This window comes from Nannochloropsis gaditana (assembly GCF_000240725.1).
Source record: "Nannochloropsis gaditana CCMP526 unplaced genomic scaffold scaffold274, whole genome shotgun sequence".
Lineage (NCBI taxonomy): Eukaryota > Eustigmatophyceae > Eustigmatales > Monodopsidaceae > Microchloropsis > Microchloropsis gaditana.
The window spans coordinates 22234-36325 of record NW_005803679.1 but is presented as its reverse complement, the minus strand read 5'-3'; the positions used below and the strand labels follow the sequence as shown (position 1 = coordinate 36325).

Here is a 14092-nt window from a genome sequence, read left to right as displayed (position 1 = left end):
AGCCCTCCTTCCTGTCACGCACCCAGGAGGATGCCCCCCACCACCTCCATGATGACGCGCGGCTGCTTCAGGCATTTGGTGCCCAAAGAGAGCAAGCGTGTCACTGTGATGATGATGACCGCCTGGGAAGCCCCACCGAATCCGAGAGGAGGGTCAGTAGGATCGTAACAGAGAAGCCCCCTCCCTCCCCTTCCTTTCGCCGCCTCACCTGCACCATGAACAACGACAGAGTATCCTCCAGCACGCCATGCCCCGACATAATCCCTCCCTCCGGTTGGAAGTATATGGAGCTGCTGCGTGGCCTGGGCTCGTCCAATCCTGCCTCTTCCCCTTGGAGCCAACGGTGGAAGGCCATCGCCGCCTCTATTGGTGGTCCTCCTATCCCAAGCGCCCCAAACACATCCGCTGGCGTTGTCGCACCTGCGGACGCTGCTACGACCCCCGCAGTGGGCCCCATGCCTCCCTGCTTGTCCGTACTTGTAGCCGAGCGGAACGGGCGCGAAGGGAGGGAGGTCGCTGTAGGGTAGGGTCTGTTGAGGGCGTAGGGCACGAAATGAATGTTGTGCGGGTCCCTGAAGCGAACAATGTCGTGAGTGATTCACCTCATCGCATGTCGGTCTTTTTGCTGGGCCGAAACAGGGACAAGTGACAGGTTGAATGAGGGCAGGTCTAAAAGGGAAATCTCCAACTGAAATGTCACGAGCAAAATCGCTTGTGACCATGGGCGAGATGCGAAAACGTATCGGACACGTGGAGGGGGACAAATAATGCCCTGAGCCACCGACACTGCGACCACCGCGCGACTCAGACAAGGCAAATTTCAAAACATGGCTATACATGGCTTCAAATTGGCCAGCAAAGGACTTCAGGGGAACCTGATGCTCGCGCGAGAAAGCCCTGTCTCATCATGGCACTCCTTTCTAGTGGAAATGAGGAGGTCATGCAAAATTACAATAATGGTCTTTTGTCCTTGACCTGCCGATTTCGCCGCTGTCTATGGAGATCAATGCTGTGAATGGACGCTGTTACTCGCTTACTCGCCCCCTATGTCCTGCACTAAGTTCCTTTTAAAAAAATGTTTTAGAGGGGCAACACGACCTCCTCTCCTCGCTGAACCGAGCCGAGCCATAAAAACGAGTTGTTCCCTCCCTCCCCTATGAAATTCTTTCTTTCCGGTCAAGACCACGTATTCGAAACGCTCGGAAAATGTCGCATTCGACATCAAGCACCCACTGTGACTCGCATAACTTTGCTTTCGGGCAATATTGGTCAGGAGTAACCACTTGTTCCGAGGAGGTTCAGACCTCCCCGTTTAGTGCCCCAGACGAGCAAGCATGACATACAGCTCCGAGCTTTGCACTTCATGTGCCTTTGTGAAGCATCTTTCTCCATTGCATCGTTCCCTTTCACCTCTCATTCCACATTCGTCCGGCTAATTTATGTGTTGGGGGGCCACAGCAGCAAAGCCCTTTTTGGCCTCGGGAGAGATAGGTTTCTCTCCAAGGTAGAGGTTGAAGATACCTCGAGCAAGCTCCAGGCTTGGAAATGTTTTGACAGGTTTATCTCGCACAAAGAGAGACAATCGGTCGTCCGGCTGGAATGTGAGAGGAGAATTCCAAGAGAAAGGATGAAAAAACAGAGAAGGGGGCAGCTCAAAAAGAATTCATCAATCAAGATTCTACGTGCGAGCCCTTCCCGGCTTTCTCGACACGTCTTCCTTACCGTCCATGCCAGTGTCAACGTCTCTTTCTCCTTGAGTGAAGAGCCTATGGCTGCAAGCAGCGATTTCTTGAAATCAGCCATCACCTCCTTCTTGACGCCGTCCACCGCCGCAAGCGCCTCCACGATTTTCCCTGCCGGGACGGTCCTCGCGAAAATCAGGTAGAGAGCGCGATTCAAGCCGGACCCTTCTTTCATCAAGGTGGCGTAGTATTTCGCCTCCTTGGCCAAGGCCTCCGAGCTCTTGCCTCGAAAGGCTTTGAGCCGGCCCAGCAGGGAAGTTTCCAAGTACAGCCCCACAGCATACACATTGACCTCTACAACGAAGAGGTTCTTCCGCCGAGGACCCACCCCCAGGAGAGTGAGCTCGCGGCCTCTGCCCCCGTGAGGAAGAATACGGTGCATGGGGAAGACTAGCCCGGTGACCTTGTCGACTACCTCCTTCCCTTTAACCTCGCATGTGTCGTTTGAAGTTTTTCCATATCCTGAAGAAAGAAGATAAGTTAAAATATGTGAAGCTTGATCTTTTGTCTAAATCGCAAACATGGTGCGGACCGATCGGGTGCGAAGCCGAGTTTTCTGGGGATAGCAGTACATATATTTGGGCATCTAGAAAATCACAACATTACCAGCATTTATACGGTCCATCTGCACATTTTTCAAAATTGACAGTTATCTATCACACTTGGGTACATGATGGCCCACAGAGAAAACAAAAAATTCAGGCCCGGGCACCTAGCAGTCTCTGGGACGTACCATCTGAGAGGCAAAGGAGGATGGCACAAAACAGTGCCAGACGAAAAATGCAAGACCGGGCCATGATGTTTAGCTTGCCAATGGTAATGTATACTTGCTGTACTTGTCAGAAAATTTTTGAAGGAGTATGGATAAGGGAGGAATACAGGGAAGTGACAAGCTGGTGGAATCTAGATCTTGTCGCTCGCACCTCAGGCTTGCTTCCTGGAGTCCTCACAACTTGTGTGTCTTTTCCCCTACGATGCGTTCGACACCACCATATCTCCCCTTTTAATGATTACATACCCTCGAAATGGATCGGCACTTGGAGAGTGCTGCAACACAGGCGTGCACAAAAAGCGTGGGCTCGCTTGGACATCAAGTAACCTCCTGGCTCGAGGCAACACGTAGTTGTGAGATGCACTGGAACAGGTTACTTTGTTTATCAGTTCCGGTAGCCGTCCCTTCCATTTCTTCAGGTACACTCCACACAAAAGGAACAATTCGAGGCAGGTGTCAGCTTCGTGCGTCCGTAACAAATTTTCTTCAAAATCGTATTCTGCTAAGTTTTCTGTTTTAAACAGGGTCTTCTCGCATTTAACTTCATATCATGCCGGGCAATCGTCGTTGGTCAACCGATATTACATTTCTCTATTCACATAGATTTCATTTCGTCCGTAATACTGATGCGGGTGCTGCTCGGTCTGACTCGGGTCGCCGGCGACCCCAACGCTCCCCGGTAGCGGATAATACACTTGCTGCCCATCATGCGGTGCTTGTGAGGACGGGGGGACTAGGCTCCCCCCCGTGTGTCCTGACCCGCTGTTGCTTCCTCCTGTAACCCCCGCGGGAGGTGCTCTCCCTCGTCCTCGATGGCTGTGAGGAGGCTCTAATGACTGTTGTGGCTGCACCGGTCCATGGTCCTGTACCTGCTGCACCTGATGCGAGTGATCTGAGGATGACAGACACTCCATAGCGCAAGCTCCTCCCGCCTGCATCGGTAATAAGTGTTCAGTTTGCTGCTGTTGCGAAAAGTTTGTAGATGGAGTCGCGAGCAAGTGCGCTCTTTCATATAGGGGCTGCTGCTGTTGTTGCTGTAACTGTTGGCTTGCCATTTGTGGCTGCCGCTGGTCACTATGTTGCTGCTGTTCTTCTTGCTGCTGTTGCTGCGCCGCGTACAGAGAGGCCGCCGAGGGGGCCCATCGAAATGTCAGTCCGTAGCTCTCCGGGTATCCTGGGTCAAGCCAAAAATAAAAGAGAGCATGTGGGTAGAGGGAAAGAACCTGAGCAAGAGAAATTTGACAGGCCACCGTTGTAATGAACGGAAGATGAAGGGAGAGGAGGAGGTGATGAAGGGACGAGAGGGGTGGCATCGACACAGGTCAGGGCCAGGGGGGGGCCTCAAGCGCGGGGCCCATAAATTCGGACATCGGAGCCGCGAGCCGATCATTCCCTCCCGCTTTGTCTCCATCTTCGACCGACTCATGCATTAAGAAAATGTCTGTGCCCGTTCGTCCCCCTTCCAGCCCTTGTCTCACCTTGAAGCTTGGTATCCAGGCGCCGGAGCACCATCTCCGCGTCCCTCTCTGCCTGAATCTCCACCTCCGTAGTCTCGACGACTGGCGAGAGAGGGGGACGACAAGACGCAGGTTGGGAAAGGATGGAGAAAAACTATCAAGGGACAACTCGAAGCAGCACAAAATAAACGCCTTCAAGCCTCGCCTCTCTCCCTCCCTCCCTCCCTCCCTCACTCCCTCCCTTCCTTCCTCCCCCTCTACGCACATGCCGCCCGCAGCCGAGGCTTGTTCGTGCAAACGTGTCCCTTCTTGGGTTGCCCACAGCGACCGCATTTATAGCCACCTCGCCGGTCGCCGCTTTTGCCTGGGGGGAAGCGAGGGAGGGAGGGCGGGGTGACGGAAACGAAAGGGGCTTTGTCCTCGCGAGACACCTTTTGCAGGAGAAGCCACGAAAATGAAAGGAGAAGATGACCGACAAGATCTTGACCCGGCAAAAATACACCCAGGCCCGCCGCAACAGCGCCCTCATCTCCACACCTGCCCTCGCATTGGACCCTACCTTTGCTCGTACCAGCCGCTGGCCGGTCCTCTTCGTTGTCGCTGTCGTTCTCCGGCTTCGCCTCCCCAGGCTGCCAAGCGCGAGGAATGCGGATGCGCTCTTGGAAAGGTACCGGCGCCCCGGGCGCTGAGGGGCCAGGAAGAGGAAGGGAGGGATGAGAGAGGAAGAGGGACGAAGGGTGTTGAGCACGGTGGACCTATGGCGCCAGGACGACTTGCAGGCTGTTTCGAGCCCAGAAACGCTCTAAAATGATCTGCCAGCGTAGAAAGGGCTCCATATCTACTCGGTCGGGCATCGACTAGGACCCTTTACCCCCTCCCATATTCGCTAGGCGCTTGTTGAGGAGTCAGCCCCCGAGGCAAAGCGGCCACGAGTTCCCGTACCGTCAAGCAATCACGCTAATTTCACTCCCGGAGCCAATTCCTGACCCAACCATCTCCTGACTCTGTCGGCAATTGCCTAGCAGTACCCTCACTTCCTTACCCCAGTCTGGGCTTGCATCGGAATGACCTCGGAGGCCACCGCCACTCCCACTCCGTGTCCAGACCTCAGGATTGGCCATTTTAAATGCCGCTTAAGCAATCGCAAGAAGTAGGAGCATGAGTTAGTAAGCATTTGATAATATTTTTTACCCCACGAGCATAGAGTGAGTGAGCATAGAGTGAGTGATCGCATCAGCATCATGATGATCATCATCGATAACAAAGGGTAGAAGAACAAGTCAGTCCCCCCTCTTGCCGATCCCATGTGCGCGCAATACCAATAATAAGCATACGTTCGCATTACAAAAGGTGACAAGTATGTAAGCATGATATATGATGTCCGGTAGGACTGTGACTGTTCTCAGTCCTGGCTGGCTTTGTCCGAGGCCGGGGGGATACAATATTTGGCAAGCCCCCACCCGAGGCAAAGCCGCGGCCCTCAAGCAAGGAAAGGGAAACGGCGCTTGCTATGAACGACGGAAAGAATTCGCGAAATGAACGCACTTACCAATGACACACCCCATCAAAGGTGCATCTTGTCATACTCGGACCGGGCTCTTTTTTGGGGACTAAACAGCGCCTAGGAGGGGAGGAACAAAGTGCCCCCCTCCTCCGACGTCCGGGATGGCGCGATCGAGTTTGTCACGAATCTCAAGGCAGGAATAGAAAGGTCAAATCCAACCCCTCCTTCCGCTTCCTGATGGATTTCGAACGGAAAACAGATTCAAGCATAAGCTCCCCTTTGCGAAAAAAATATTGGATGACTGGACACTACTATCCTACTTTTTTTACAGGAAACTTGAAGGGATATGAAGACCTGGACCTGTCCTCTCTCCCCTACAAGACGTTCAAATACCATTCCAAGGCCGTGCGGGCGGTGGCCTTCCACCGCCCATCTTGAATGCGCTTCTAAAATTATCAAGACACGAACGAAGGAGTACTTCGCATGTACCCCGTGGTTCGTTGGTTCGAGTCTTGATTATCTTGGAATCGCATTCAAGCTGGGTGGGCAGAGGTTCATACCCCTTCAAGTTCCCTGTAAAAAAAGTAGGATAGTATTGTTCGCTCTTCATTTTTTTTTAAGCGAAGGGATCCTTATATACTTGAATCTGTTTTCCGTTTGAAATCCATCCGGAAGCGGAAGGAGGGGTTGGATTTGACCTTATCTGTCCCTGCCTTGAGATTCTCGACGAACTCGATGATCGCGTCATCCCGGACGTCGGAACGGGACTTGAAACACCCAGGGACGCCCTCTCACGACAGGGAATGTCCCATTGGCCACGTGCGATCGGAGTTCCCTGGTGGTCTTCACCTTCCCAAGATACGTCACCGCGTTAGTCCTGCGCAGACGAACACCCTCATTATATGTCCATCTGTACACCCCACAACATCTGGATAATGTGATTTGTTGGGTGGTGTCGAGCTCAAGCTTCATTTGTCTCGTCACCGTATCCTTCTTTGTGCACATCCCGTAGTTGTCGTTTTTCCGGTTTCCTGCTGATCGCCTGTCGTTGTTGCGGGAACGAAGAAGTTGACGACCGATAAAAGATCCTCGGCAAGCTCGTTCTCGGTTCCACACTCTTTTTCTCCGCCATGAACCACGAGTCCCACTCCATGGCTGTGGAAGATGGACTCGAGTCACTTAAACACGAAGCGACAGAGCCTGTCACGGAAGGCAATTACAACTTCTTCGACAGCTCGTTTTAAGACGAGGTCCAAGAGAGTTTGCAGTCCCCGGCGCTAGACGATGAGGCCTGATCCAATTTCGCTGACGGAGCGATGAGAAGGGTAGCTATAGCGGAGGTCTTGGATTTGCCTTTCAATGTCTTCTTTCTGATGCGAAGAGCTGACTCGGGCTTAGGTGACCTCTTCCTTTTGGTCTGGTTGTTTGTCATTGTCACCAAATTTAAGGAAACGTTTGTCCATAGAAATCTGTGTTGAAAAGGGCAGTATTAGAAGTCGTCGAAGAAGGTGAACGATACCGTTGCTACAGGGAGTCATAGCAATACTAAAAATAGAAAAGCGCAACAATACTAGGTACTGAGTGGTAGCTACAGGGAATAGTGGGTAGAAAGGAGGTTCGGGACGACTGGAAAAGCGCACTTAATAGTAGGTACCGAGTGGTAGCGCCGCTGGTACTACATTTAGTAGCAAGAGAAGACGGAAAGGGGTTTCAGGACGACTAAAACAGCCTACTACTTCAAGCTACTGAGTGCTGCTTTTCATTGCTTGTAGCTACCGCTACTTGTGGGTACGCGTAACCAAAAGCTAGCAAGGAGGTTCGGGACGGAGGTCGAGCAACCGTTCCTATTTCGAACGAGAAGCCCGCTCCGGGTAGCCAAAGGAAGGCAACGGCACTTCATGTACGGGGCTCGGGGTCATGTAGATATTGATTTCTCGCACTACAAACCTAATGATATACTTTGTCTTGTGCCACAGACTTCTTACACATCCCATACAATGTCACATTTTCGTACGCACCGTCTCAGACCTTCCGAGCACACCCGGCTAAATCCAGCTCCAGATATCAAGGAGAAGAATGCCTGCCGTACATAACGCCAAAGTTCTGTAGAAAAGAGGAGTATTGACTAGGAAGTAAGCGTTTCTGAGCATACTGCATACTGGCGATGTATTACATCAAAAACAATGCACAAATTGTACATCGGCTTCATTTATTCTTAGTCGTTTTGACACCTTCAGTCACTCTTTTTGTGAGAGCTACAAGCTAACTTATTGCCTAAATCCACGACCCAGCACCTGGTCAGGAGGGAAACTCGCAAAATTCGCAGCAACGGCGCGCATGATGCTCACCTTTTCCCACTACTTGTAGCTCTCAAAAAGGTAATTGGCGGTCTTGGCATGGAGGTCAGTAATGCAGCATTGAGGTTTTATTTTCGCCCCACAAGCCGCACGCTGTCGATTGTACCTCTGCCTATGGTTCTTGGCTTTGGTAATCTTGCTCATAATGCGGTCGACACGGTAACAGATCTTAAACACCGTATCCACGCCTCCCTTGGCGATTTCCAATATGTTCCCCGCGGGGTCGTACCCAGTCAGAAATATGCGCACACCAGGGTCAAACGCAATGCATACTCCTTCATATCCGTATGGAACTGGAATGGGCTCTGTACGAGTGGTGGGGATACATGCGAAGTACTCGTTGGTTCGTGTCTTGACAATCGAAAAACCGCATTCTAGCTGGGCGGGGAGAGGTTCAAATCCCTTCATGTTTTAAAAAAGTAGGAAAGTATTGTCCGTTCTTCCAATGCCTTGTAGGCAAAGGGAAGATCATGCTTGAATTTGTGTTCCGTTTCTCTAAAAAAATTTTCAATTGTCGGTCTCCGTGAAAAGGCGATCGGGACGTTTATGACGCGCGAAATATCCATCTTCGTGGCGTATGTCGAGGCAGACCTGGATGTGATGGAGCATCCAGTGCTGCCTTCGGGGCCTATTTCCCCTACAATCTATTCCTTAGGGGCTTTCCGAGTCTAATTATGGAGTTGTAGGGCAAGACTGTGGCAGACGTGAAAGATAAATACCACATTGCAAAAAGTGTCAATTTGAACACTTGTATTCTAGGCGGTGCGACTAATTCAAATATGGCCCCGTCGAGTACAATGCCGAGCATATCAGTGCCCGTACGACCATCAGTGCAATTTATAAAAATGTAAGAAATGCGACAATACTCGTAAGGATGTGCAGCCCGTTGGCATAGTCAATCCGCTCTGGTGCTGGAGTTGGCAGTCTGGTGTGATGAGGCCATCAGGGACATGTCATGTTTCAGTGCCTTGGGGCGATTTTCATCATTTCATCAAGGCGCCAGTCGTAAAAATAACAATGTGATCTAATCTCGCAAAGTCAGACGTATGGATACGTGCGCTCCCTCTAGTACGCCGTTGCGGCAAAAGAAAGTCTCACCCGTGGCAGTGACTGAGGCGGAGGAGACACGACTTTTGAGGTAAGAGATGATGAAATGGTGAGGGGGGAAAGCCAGAAAGTGACTGAAGGTGTCAAAATGACTAAATAGAAACGAAGCTGATGTACAATTTGTGCATTGTTTTTCACGTAATACATCGCCAGCATGCAGCTTATTCAGAAACGCTTACTTTCTGGTCAATACTCCTCTTTTCTACAGGACTTTGGCGTTATGTACGGCAGGCATCCTTCTCCTTGATATCTGGAGCTGGATTTGGCCGGGTGTGCTCGGAGGGTCTGAGATGGTGCGTACGAAAATGTGACATTGTATGGGATATGTTAGAAGTGAGGTATTACATGAATGACGCCACAGACAAGTAGGCATGCGAGTGAAATGTTCCGTATGCACGAGAAGAACGAGAACGTCCATGCCGTGCTGTCCCTAGGATGTTTGTCGTCTTTCTGCGCACACAGAAATGTAACTCCGCCGTCCATGTCACTTTCATTATTCCTCTTTCCCCCAATGTGTCCCCGTGTGCTTCTCGCAGCACGCAGCCAGCGACTTCGACCCCTCCTCTTTCTTCTACCTGCTCCCAATCACCCTGCACGTCTTGGCCGGACTCTGGTTCTTCACAAGGTAACAACGATGCCTCGGGAGGAGGCTTGGGATTATGAGGACGGCGAGGGATCAGGGAGGGCCCCAGGGCCTGTCCGCCCACGGGCAGGCCTCGGCTGAGGCGCTGACGTAGGTTTGTTCTAGGGCTCGCCCAGACACTGTTACGGTAGAACTCCGCCCTACAGCACCCTAGACAAGTCTCACCTTCCTCCTCCTTTCCTATCCTTCCATTCAAACTCCCCGTCCCTCCCCTCCCTTCCCCTTAGCAAGCAGCATCCACCCCTCCCTTTCTGGCGCCGCGTGGTGTGCCTTCGCCTCTTTTCCTTCCTTTGTCTGGCCTTGGCGGTACCCGCCCTTATCGCTCGTGTGGTAACGCTGCGAACCTACTGTCTTTTAGAGGGCCGGGTCACGGCCGACACCACGGAGGGGGATGTCTTCAAGGCAAGATGAGGTGGAGGCGAGGAGATATTGGGGTTGAGGGACAAGGTAGCCTGAAATAAGGCATAAAAAGATACATCGTTGTCCTTGTTTCTCAGTAACTTAATCGTGAGTCCCCTCGTTTCACCTGATCGGCCCCTGCCTCGTCATTTTGTTATCTAGGCCTGCACTGACGTACGCATGAACAACACGAGCCTGATCGCTGTGATCTACGCTATTCTAGGCGTCTGTATGGTACAGGTGGGTGCGTAGAGGAGCTAGGGAGAGCGGTGCAGAGAAGGTGTGATGAAGCGAGAGAACGAATGCTCGATCGGCTGCCGTGAAGGTTGTAGGATGAATGCATGGCACCGCCTGAAGATGCCAAGGGGCTTCAGTGGCATGCAAGACACGCCGCGCGCTGGTCCGCGGGCGCATAGCTCCGGTCGTGCCTATCCAAATTCCCCTTTACGCGCGCATTCGGTCACTCTCTCGCAACTTTTCCTTATATGAATCGAACTTTCCTTCCACAGGCCTTAAACGAGCTGGAGAGTCTATGCACATGGCGGCATCAGCAACAATGCAGCACTGCGCCCTACCCACGTTCCCATTACTTTTCCCGCCCTTCATGCTGGGCCACGGGTGCCGGGTCGATATGCGCTTCCACGCAGCAGGCAAGTGATGACGGAGATGGCCATGATGGTGCAGAAGCTCTTTTATATCACACCCTTTCTGCTTCTGACGATAACCGGTGCCTGTTCGGAGACGCCTCCATGTACGGTGAGCGCACTACCCCTCTGCTGCCGGCCCCTGTTCCATCCTCTCTCACTCCGCCCCCATCCACGGGACATGTGATGGGAAGCAGTGAACGTAGCGCCTTTTCTTCGTACGTTGTAGGAAGCTGTGTATAGATGCCCTGTGCGCGAAATTACAGTACATTTGGAACATAATTCATTTGAATATCGAATTTAATTATCCAGTAAGTGGACATTCTGGCCGCCCGTCAATGTCTTTTGTTTCCAGCATCAAGAAAGAAAGGAGAGACGAAAAATCATGGACTTGCAGCTCAGTTTGAGGTGTAAGGTATAATAAGCCTGATGTACTCGCCGTGCGCTGTTTTCGTTTCTCCAAGTCGTTTTTGTTTTTGTTTTTAATTTTGTGCTATTATTGACCAAACCAATTTTCGAACAAAGATTTAGGGATTTGAAGGCTGATCAAAGATTGGAAGGCATGTATCTTAGAATTTTGTTCAGCTGATGCCATATTGTATACGCATAAGTGCACTTTGTAGAGGCGGCGAACATGGGTGAGGGTTTTACCTCGATATCTCTGGAATTCTCCACGGTCATTTAGCAGGCCACACGAAGCCTGATCCCGTCATCAGCCACATTGATTGATAAAATAGCATTTAAAAAAACACACGTGAGGCGTACGCTTTGATGATTGGATACTAGTAGCCACCAGAAACCTACCAATTTTCGCCGACAGAACCTTCGGGCCGTCTGAAAATTTGAAAATTTTGAAATCTCATGGGAAAAAATGAAGCGGCCGACTTTTGTACGACCGTGTAAACATCGTCTCTCTATCATCTATGTCCCGAATGCTGCGATGTAGTGAATATTATGCTGCAAATGGGCTTTCGGGAAGGGTTTCATGTCAATGTAGTGAATACCCACGTCCCTATTCGATGTTCCTTGGGCCCAGCGGGACATTTCTGGGAAGTTTCTTTCAATTCACGACATGGCGTGCTCACTTATCGCCCCAGACGCTTTCCATTCACTCACACCGGGCATTCCCCCTTCTGTCGTATTTGCGCCTTCTAATGTTCTATACGCTTTGAAACACGCACGCAGGATGATTCCGGAAAGTAATCATCGACAGGATGGTTGCACGGGCCGGAAAGAGCGCTCTGCTCTACGCCACGTCTTTCACGATCTGCAACAAGCACCTGCTGACGGCTTAGCATGCAGTTACTGCAAAAAAATAAGTCCGACCCTGGCAGCATGCTCCTGGTGCTTGTCAACGCTTTATTGTGGTACGTAAATACTCGATATCTTAGTGGCGTCGTTCCTTGTCGCGGCATTCTTTCTTGTAGTCTCTTTTGCAAACTTTAGGTCCGGTTTCTGACAGCCCTGAAGAGCAATGTCTCATCCTTCTTCCGTTTGTTGGATACATGGTTTTTATAATTCACAGGAAAAGACTGTCAGAAAAAGGATTGGATAGCTAAGCATCAACAAGAGTGCTCCTCTTTGGCCTTTTTAGGCTTGCAAAATTTTGTCCAGGCGATTGAAGAGCAACAACGTCTCAGGGCGTCCGACATGCAAGATGGTCGCAATCACAAATGCGATTCCTACCCATGCCACTCATCTGAACAATTTTCTGGTAGCGAAATGTGTGGCCTAGGACTCACAACTCAGGCTGTAGACGCTTGGTTGCTGGAGATGGGCCGCGCGGCCTTTGCTGCTTCCTCTGCCCCCGCCGCTTTCCGTTTTCTTGAACCTCGAACGACGGTGCGCACTCTGGACGAAATCCATCTACCAGACCCCGCGTTGGACGGTCTTAAGACGCTTAGCATTCTAGCAAAGGGCAGCATTGAACATCTTCGGCGAAAACAGAAACAATGTAGGCCTGGGTGCTCGTCTCCTTCTTCCTCGCCCTCCACAAATTCGGTTGCCGCCCGCATGTACTTGAAAGCCCTGGCAGTTCATGCGCAGCTGTGCTCTGGTCATGAAGAGAGCCGCGTCAAGCAGAAAGTAGTCGCCAAATCCATCCTGGAAGCCTTGACTTCGTATCAGGAGGCTGCACTCCATGTTCCCACTTGGACTGTCCGCCTGCTTGTCATTGCTGGGCGCTTGCTCACGTCCCTAAAACAGCGGCCCCAGGCCATAGCGTTGCTTGAGACCTACTTACCCCTCCTTGACGCGTCTCCCATGGCGGCACCTTTGATTAAGGCCTACTTGTGGCTCTACTACACCCAGCTGAAGTACTACGACCTGGGCGCCTGCTGGGACCGGGCTTTCAGGGACCAGGGCGAGGCCGCAGCCCACGTTGCGGTCGTCTTCCGCCAAGCCCTGTTGCTACTCAACGATGCCCGGGAAATTAATCGAAAACCAAGGCCCTCCTCTGTTTCCACCTCCTCCACTTCCTTCAATTCTTCGCCCTCAACCTCTCCTCCATGCTCCCCCATGCCCTCTCCCCCTCCCTCTCCCTCCTCATCCCCCTCCTCTCCTGTGGTCTTCTTCGAGGCGTCATGGCAGATGGAAGCTCTCGTAGCCACAGCGAGTTTCCGGCTGGCGGACTTGCTTCTCTCCCCGCTGAGTGGCTCGAGTGGGAGGATCGAACCAGCAGCAGCTCGAGAGGCCCTGGCGCTCTGTCGCACGTGTCTTCAGAATGCGGCCCCTCTGCATTTTCGCAGCCTGCGTGTTTACCTAGCAACCGCCTTGCGCGCGGCGGGTGAAGGTGGGGTGGAAGAGGCTGCGGCCGAAGTAGAGGCAGAAAGGGCCCGGCGGGCAGGGAGGGAAGGGGGGAAAGAGCGCTCCTCTTCGTCCCCGTCCTTGCCCCGCTCCGCCTCTCTTTTGAACATGCGAGGTCGCGAGAACGTCTGGCTGTTGCCGGAGGAGTCTTGGTGGGCCATGTGTGGTCGCTTTTACCACAAATACAAGGAGCCCGATCCTGCGCTCCAAGCCCCTTGCACCTCTCCCCAGCAAGCTTCGCTCCCGGTGCTTCGTTCTCCACAAGCGCTCGAGCAGGCGCCGAGGCATCACTCGATTTCACCCCCAAGGTCTCCAGAGTCCTGTCGAGACTTGGATATTCCCAGGTCGGAGGGCGAGGGCAGGGTTGAGGTGCGGAGAGACACGGTGGTGTTGCAGGCGCCGACGCCACGCCCTCGCAAAGACCTGACTGTTGCCGCCCTCCTTCGCGCAGCCCGGCCTCGGCCTCTCGCTTCCCCGCCCAAACTGGAAGACAGTGGCTGCGGCATGACGTCCAATATCGACCAAGACATGGAGAGGCTCACGCTCGCGAGGTGTGTGCCCCCTCACAAACGTCACCGCACCCAAGACCAGGCTCTGCGCGCGCCGCTGGGACACTGCGCTGCCGTGTCCTGGGAAGCTGTCTCGGCCAATGGATGATTTTT

The 14092-nt window shown here is 52.4% G+C and overlaps 5 protein-coding genes across 5 annotated transcripts; 3 read left to right on the top strand and 2 right to left on the bottom strand.

The window, feature by feature from the left end:
• Positions 1-1142: 1142 nt before the first annotated feature.
• Positions 1143-2583, bottom strand: NGA_0110601 (chalcone isomerase-like protein). Its single transcript, XM_005855154.1, has 3 exons — positions 2476-2583; positions 1723-2204; positions 1143-1594 (listed from the first exon to the last, which is right to left on the bottom strand). The coding sequence occupies exons 1-3, from the start codon at positions 2537-2539 to the stop codon at positions 1433-1435; spliced, it is 708 nt and encodes a 235-aa protein (XP_005855216.1). The 5' UTR covers positions 2540-2583; the 3' UTR covers positions 1143-1432.
• A 396-nt stretch (positions 2584-2979) lies between these two features.
• On the bottom strand, positions 2980-5105 carry NGA_0110801 (uncharacterized protein). The gene is made up of 5 exons (XM_005855156.1): positions 5014-5105; positions 4531-4656; positions 4237-4335; positions 3993-4073; positions 2980-3688 (listed from the first exon to the last, which is right to left on the bottom strand). Exons 1-5 carry the CDS (start codon positions 5090-5092, stop codon positions 3096-3098), a joined length of 978 nt encoding a protein of 325 aa, XP_005855218.1. The 5' UTR covers positions 5093-5105; the 3' UTR covers positions 2980-3095.
• Positions 5106-7283: 2178 nt separating this feature from the next.
• On the top strand, positions 7284-7520 carry NGA_0111101 (uncharacterized protein; the record flags this gene model as incomplete). Its single annotated transcript, XM_005855159.1, has 2 exons — positions 7284-7375; positions 7502-7520. Coding segments are annotated over 2 exons (111 nt in total), but the record flags the coding sequence as incomplete, so codon positions are not given.
• A 1930-nt stretch (positions 7521-9450) lies between these two features.
• On the top strand, positions 9451-10233 carry NGA_0111201 (uncharacterized protein; the record flags this gene model as incomplete). Its single annotated transcript, XM_005855160.1, has 2 exons — positions 9451-9564; positions 10144-10233. 2 exons carry the CDS (start codon positions 9451-9453, stop codon positions 10231-10233), a joined length of 204 nt encoding a protein of 67 aa, XP_005855222.1.
• A 1574-nt stretch (positions 10234-11807) lies between these two features.
• On the top strand, positions 11808-14087 carry NGA_0110901 (uncharacterized protein; the record flags this gene model as incomplete). The annotated part of the gene is made up of 2 exons (XM_005855157.1): positions 11808-11992; positions 12348-14087. Exon 2 carries the CDS (start codon positions 12348-12350, stop codon positions 14085-14087), a length of 1740 nt encoding a protein of 579 aa, XP_005855219.1. The 5' UTR covers positions 11808-11992.
• Between the last annotated feature and the right edge of the window lie 5 nt (positions 14088-14092).